The 6,080-nt window shown below is 45.5% G+C and overlaps 1 protein-coding gene across 1 annotated transcript in view; it reads right to left on the bottom strand.

The window, feature by feature from the left end:
• DNAH7 (dynein, axonemal, heavy chain 7) overlaps positions 1 to 6,080 on the bottom strand; it is a gene marked incomplete at its 5' end in the record, with an annotated part of 123,165 nt that overhangs the window by 6,699 nt on the left and 110,386 nt on the right. The window contains 2 exons of the mRNA XM_015405583.1: positions 2,146 to 2,376; positions 4,517 to 4,654. Of these exons, the coding sequence (XP_015261069.1) occupies positions 2,146 to 2,376; positions 4,517 to 4,654 (369 nt within the window). The remainder of the gene's footprint in view (positions 1 to 2,145; positions 2,377 to 4,516; positions 4,655 to 6,080) is intronic.

Below are 6,080 nucleotides of genomic sequence, written 5' to 3'. Positions count from 1 at the left end.
CCTTGCCTTAAAAGGCCCCCCGGGCTTTTTTTGGCGGGGGGGGGGGGGCGGCGGCTCTGCAACTTACCTGGCTGCTCCTTGCTCTGACTGAGGGCTGCTGGGAGCATGGGGTGGGGCTTGTTGTATGTGCCCGCCCCCTGGGCTCTTCAATGCCGGAGCTCCGCTCCTGTGCGCTCCCGCAGGAAATGACCCCTGCCTCCATCAGAGGTGTCCACCAACATGACCTCACTCCTCTTTGCGACAAGAAAGCAAAAACCCAGCAGCATCTTAAAGGCTAACGGTGGACTCAATACGACAGACTCGCGCCCTTTGAAATCTTCACCAGAATCCTTTAGGGTCTTGTCACTGTGACAATTCCCGTATTGTAGGTCAGAGGTGAGGCTGAAAGAGCCATAACTAACTTAGAGGGGAGGTTTCCCTCACCAGTTCCCAGCTCTGCCTCTCGGCTCCTCTGCTACCCCATTGCTTCGGTCCAGGGAGCCGCGCACCCGAGCCTACCTAAGTGTTGTCTTTTCTCACAAGGGAACAGAATCAAGACAGGCAGCTGTGTTAGTCTAGCAGTAGAAAAGAGCAGGAGTCCAGGAGCACCTTAAAGAGTAAGAAAATATGTGGCAGGGGATGAGCTTCCAAGAGTCACTGTTCACTTCTTCCCTTCTTTCTAGCTGTATCTGAAGAAGTGAGCAGAGACTCAAAAAAGCTCCTACCTGGCCACATATTTTGTTAATCTTTAAGCTGCTAAGAGAGCAGAAGTTTGGGCTGTGATGCTCAAAGCCCAGAAGATACCTACGCTTCCAAAGGCATAAAGGTATAAATACACGCTGATGGGGTCCGAACTGGCAGAGACTGACCAAGAGAGAGATCTTAGAGTCGTAGTAGATAACTCACTGAAAATGTCAAGACAGTGTGCGACTGCAATTTTTAAAAAAGGCCAACGCTATGCTGGGGATTATTAGGAAGGGTATTGAAAACAGATCAGCCAATATCATAATGCCACTATATAAATCAATGGTGCGGCCTCATTTGGAATACTGTGTGCAGTTCTGGTCACCACACCGCAGAAAGGATACTATAGCATTAGAAAAAGTGCAGAAAAGGGCAACTAGAATGATAAAAGGGTTGGAACACTTTCCCTATGAAGAAAGGTTAAAGCGCTTAGGGCTCTTTAGCTTGGGGAAACGATGATTGAAGGGTGACATAATCAAGGTTTACAAGATTATGCATGGGATAGAGCAGGTAGAGAAAGAAGTCCTTTTCTCCCTTTCTCACAATACAAGAACTCGTGGGCACTCCATGAAATTGCTGAGCAGTCAGGTTAGAATGGATAAAAGGAAGTATTTCTTCACCCAAAGAGTGATTAACAGATGGAATTCACTGCCACAGGAGGTGGTGGCGGCTATAAGGATGGATGGCTTCAAGAGGGAATTAGATAAGCATATGGAGCAGAGGTCCATCAGTGGCTATTAGCCACAAGGTATGGATAGGGACTCTCAGGCTGGGGCAAGTGATGCTCTGCATTCTTGGTGCTTGGGGGGGGGCAACAGTGGGAGGGCGTCTAATGTCCTGGCTCCACTGCTGGACCTCCTGATGGCACCTGGTATTTTTGGCCCCTGTGTGACACAGTGTTGGACTGGATGGGCCAGTGGCCTGATCCAACATTGGTTTCTCTTATGTTCTTACGAGGGTTTTTTGTTCTCCTTCTGACTTGATTTCTGAGCGGTGACGTGCTCCATTCGCACAAAGGTTACTAGAAGGACCCCGGGGTAACTATGTGGACCACTGATGAAAAGAGCCATTCTGCACATTTCCAAAGATATAACTGAAATTAACAGAAGCTGGCAGCCACTCTCAGCTGCCGGCTCCCATTTATTTCGCCTTCCAGAACTGGAAGAACTAGGTTTGGGTCCATTAGCACCTTAGAGACCAAGAAGATTGAAGGGGGGGGGGGAGTTTTCGAGAGTCAAAGCTCCCTCGGTCAGATAGGGACCTCCATTTCTCCTTGTGTCTGACGAAGGGGGTTTTGATTCTCGAAAGCTTCCGCCCCGAAAATCCTGTTCGTTTCGAAGGTGTCGCCGGACTCGGGTCTAGTTGTCCTACCGCAGACCACCACGGCTGCCCTCCTGAAACTGTCTGGAATTGGAAGCTCACCTTGATCGCTTTCTGAATGTTGATGCAAGAGTCTCTTATTGTCTGCAGCAATTTGTTGAATCGCCCCATCTCTTGGACAAGAACCGTGTTCATGCTCTGGGTGTAGGTGGTTGGGTATCTCCGCATCGCGGCTTCAATGTTAAAGTCAGCCGGAAGCTTGCTTTGGATGTCGCTGGCCACCTCCCGGACTATTTCGTCAGACGATTTTGCGCCCGCGCCCGATGCACGAGACTGGAGCAAAGCAAAAGCAAGGTGGGGTTAAATGGTGCATATCCTGACTGACGTTTCAGCCTGGCGCTCTTCTTAGATAGTCACACCAGACAGAAAGGGCTCTTTTCTTTAGTTATATAACAAAAATGTTATATTGTAATATGCCATTATGTTATATTGTTTTATGCCTTTATCCAAGTGTTTTAATGTTAGTTTATTTACTTCCATTTATACCCCATTTTTCTCCCCAATAGGGACTCAAAGTGATTTACAACATCCTCCTTTTCTTTACCCTCACAAAACAACCCTGTGAGGAAGGTTAGGCTGAGAATGTGTGATTGGCCCATGGTCACGAGCAAGCTTCCATGGTAGAGTAGGGACGCAAACCCGAATTTCCTAGCCAAAATCTGGCATGAGCTTGGGCCAGTTTGGAGCCCCCAAACTGATGGTCAGAGAAGGAGACTTCCTTGAACATTTAGTGTTCGGGGCCATTTAAATCTAACAGCTGAGTGGCATGGGGTCTGCCCAGCAGCTGTTAGGTTTAAATGGCTGTGGGCCATTAAACCCATCAGTTTCGCTCTCCCTGCTTTGAAGCAGGGGGAAGTGAAATAGACGGGTTAAATGGCTGCCAGCCATTTAACCCTTCCTAAGTGATCCCCCCCTTTTCTGCGGCCGGGAGAAAGGGGGAGCCAAACTCACTGGACCAGTTTGATTCAGGCCTTTTTGCTAGGTTCAAGGTATGGGGGCCACCCCAAACCAAGATTTTAAGGTTCGTGACCAATGTTCCCTCTAAGCTGTTCCCTCTTGTGAGCAACTGGCATTAAACTTGTAAGCGACCGATTTGGCTTCTGCATAAATTGGTTTGCTCTGGAGCCCTCCTTCCCGAGCTAAGGCAAAAATGTGTGAGCTGGAAGCTAAAAAACTGAGCTGACTCACAATAACTCAGCTTAGAGGGAACACTGTTCGTGACCATCCCTAAATAAAAGTATCCTGCATACCCCCGATTACAGGTCTTTGAATTGTCTTTTAACACTTCCACATCTTCAAACTTTATATCCAAATAGTTTGTACACTTTTTCACATTATTCATCCTTTTTGGTGGTGGTGGGGAGACCTTTTGTTTCCCGTATTTTGCAGAGATGAATCTTGCCCTTGTTAATATGTTTAGGATTAACATTTGTCCCTTTCTCAAAAACCGTTTATTTATCTATTTATTTATATCCGGCCTTCCTCCCCACTGGAGACCCAAAGCAGCTTACATCGTTCTCGTCTCCTCTGTTTTATCTGAATAACAACCCTGTGAGGTAGGTTAGGCTGAGAGTGGGTGACTGGCCCAAGGTCACCCAGCAAGCTTCCACAGCAGAATAGGGATTTGAACCTGGGACTCCCAGATCCTAGTTTGACATGAACCGCCACAAGTTGGCTCTCCGTAACAATAATAACCGTAACAACACAGGTCAACAATAAGGTCTCTGGAGTGCAGGAAAGCTCTATACCTGATCTTTCTAGCAATGCATTTAATCTTAAAACCATCTTTAAAATTTTACATTTGATATTTTATATCAACAGCTAATTCTAGAACTTTCCTCTGCCTTTCAAGCTGATCCTTATGCATAATCCTGCCTGTAAACAGACTGGATCCTTCCATCCAACGGAATGGCGACCCCATACATGTGAAGAAAGAGCACATACAGATTTCTGGTTTGGGGCAAGCAAATGTATTTGTGGTACACAAGCAGTAGTACACGCTTGGTAAAGTACTAGGGGACTTTATATTGAGGTTGTTTTCAAGGGTATTAGGGAAATGCACATGCTATTAACACAAGCAATATCAGGAAAAGGGCATTTATATTCTATTTTCTTCAATCAATACAAGATAATAGAAAACTTTAGAATATTCGTCTAATCCAGAAGACTTTTTGGATTCTCCTTGATTTAATATTTCGGTGAATTTCCTGAAAATTGTTCTTATAAAAGCGAATCATGTTGTTCAATAAAGTGACTGTGAATTCATGAACATTGCAGCAACAGTCAAATGAGGAAACTAACAGCAGAGTCTCTCTATTTAAAACTGTATTTTAAAAACACCTTTTTTAAAATCAATCAAATGCGCCATTAGCAGCAGGCGATACGCAGAGAGGAACTTTGGAAATCAGCATACCTGCGTCAGAAGAATATTATCAAACAACAGTTGGGTCTCAGATTGATCTTTGGTGATATCGGCGTTGGCGTTCATCCCAAAGATCTCTGGGGCAGGGTTCAGAGGAAGAGTCTTTGTGTAGTCGATGTAGCTTTGATACTGAAAAAGAACCAATGCGAAAAGTACTCTTTTATCTAAACTGCTGAGCCCACTTGTTTCGTCTAACAAATTCTGTGAACAGAAGTTTCGGCGTCCCCGAATCCCTAACTCCATCGCAGGTATTGGATTGTTTCTCATTATGATGAGCAGTGTGTGTAGAAGGGACTTTGTATTGCATAGACCTAAGGAGAGGGCCTCCCTTGTCGTGCCTTGTCGTGGCGAGGGGGCTTGCGTGGTTCGATGAGGCTGTGGGCTATGCTGTGGAGGGCCACCCAAGATGGACAGGCCACAGCAGAGAACTTAGACCAAGTGTGATCCACTGGAGAAGGAAATGGCAACCCACTCCAGTATTTTTGCCAAGAAAACCCCATGGACAGTATCAAAAGGCTAAAAGATATGACGCCGGAAGATGAGCCCCTCAGGTCGGAAGGTGTCCAATATGCTACTGGGGAAGAGCAGAGGGCAAGTACAAGTAACCCCAGAAAGGTGAAGCGGCTGGGTCAAAGCCGAAAGGACGCTCAGCTGCATAGGAACCTGGAATGTAAGATCTATGAATCAAGGTAAGCTTGACGTGTTCAAAAATGAGATGGCAAGTCTGAACATTGATATCTCAGGAATCAGTGAACTAAAGTGGACAGAAATGGGCGAATTTAACTCAGAAGACCATTATATCTACTACTGTGGCCAGGAATCTCGTAGAAAAAATGGTGTGGCCTTTATAGTCAATAAGAGAGTGCGAAAGTCAGTACTGGGATACAATCTCAAAAATGACAGAATGATTTCGGTCCGATTCCAAGGCAAACCATTCAACATCACAGTAATCCAAGTCTATGCCCCAACCACTGATGCAGAAGAGGCTGGACTGGTTCTATGAAGACCTACAACACCTCATAGAACTAACACCAAAAAATGATGTCCTCATCATCATAGGGGACTGGAATGCTAAAGTAGAAAGTCAAAAGATAACCGAAATAACAGACAAGTTTGGCCTTGGAAAGCAAAATGAAGCAGGGCAAAGGTTAACAGAGTTTTGTCAAGAGAACACACTGGTCATAGCGAACACCCTTTTCCAACAACCTAAGAGGCGACTCTACACATGGACATCACCAGATGGGCAACACCTAAATCAGATTGACTATATAATTTGCAGTCAAAGATGGAGAAGCTCTATCCAGTTAATAAAAACAAGGCCTGGAGCTGACTGTAGCTCAGATCATGAGCTACTCATTGCAAAACTGAAGAAAATTGGGAAAACCACTAGGTCATTCAGGTTTAACTTAGATCGCATCCCTGATGAATATACAGTGGAGGTGAAGAATAGATTCAAGGGTCTAGATTTGATAGATAGAGTGCCTGAAGAACTATGGACGGAGGTTCGTGACATTGTACAGGAGGCAGCAATCACCACCATCCCAAAGAAAAAGAA

The sequence above is a fragment of the Gekko japonicus genome, unplaced genomic scaffold (genome assembly GCF_001447785.1).
Source record: "Gekko japonicus isolate JY-2015 unplaced genomic scaffold, Gekko_japonicus_V1.1 scaffold3002, whole genome shotgun sequence".
NCBI classification, from domain to species: domain Eukaryota; kingdom Metazoa; phylum Chordata; class Lepidosauria; order Squamata; family Gekkonidae; genus Gekko; species Gekko japonicus.
Note: the sequence above shows the minus strand (reverse complement) of the source record. Positions and strands in the feature narration are given on the sequence as shown.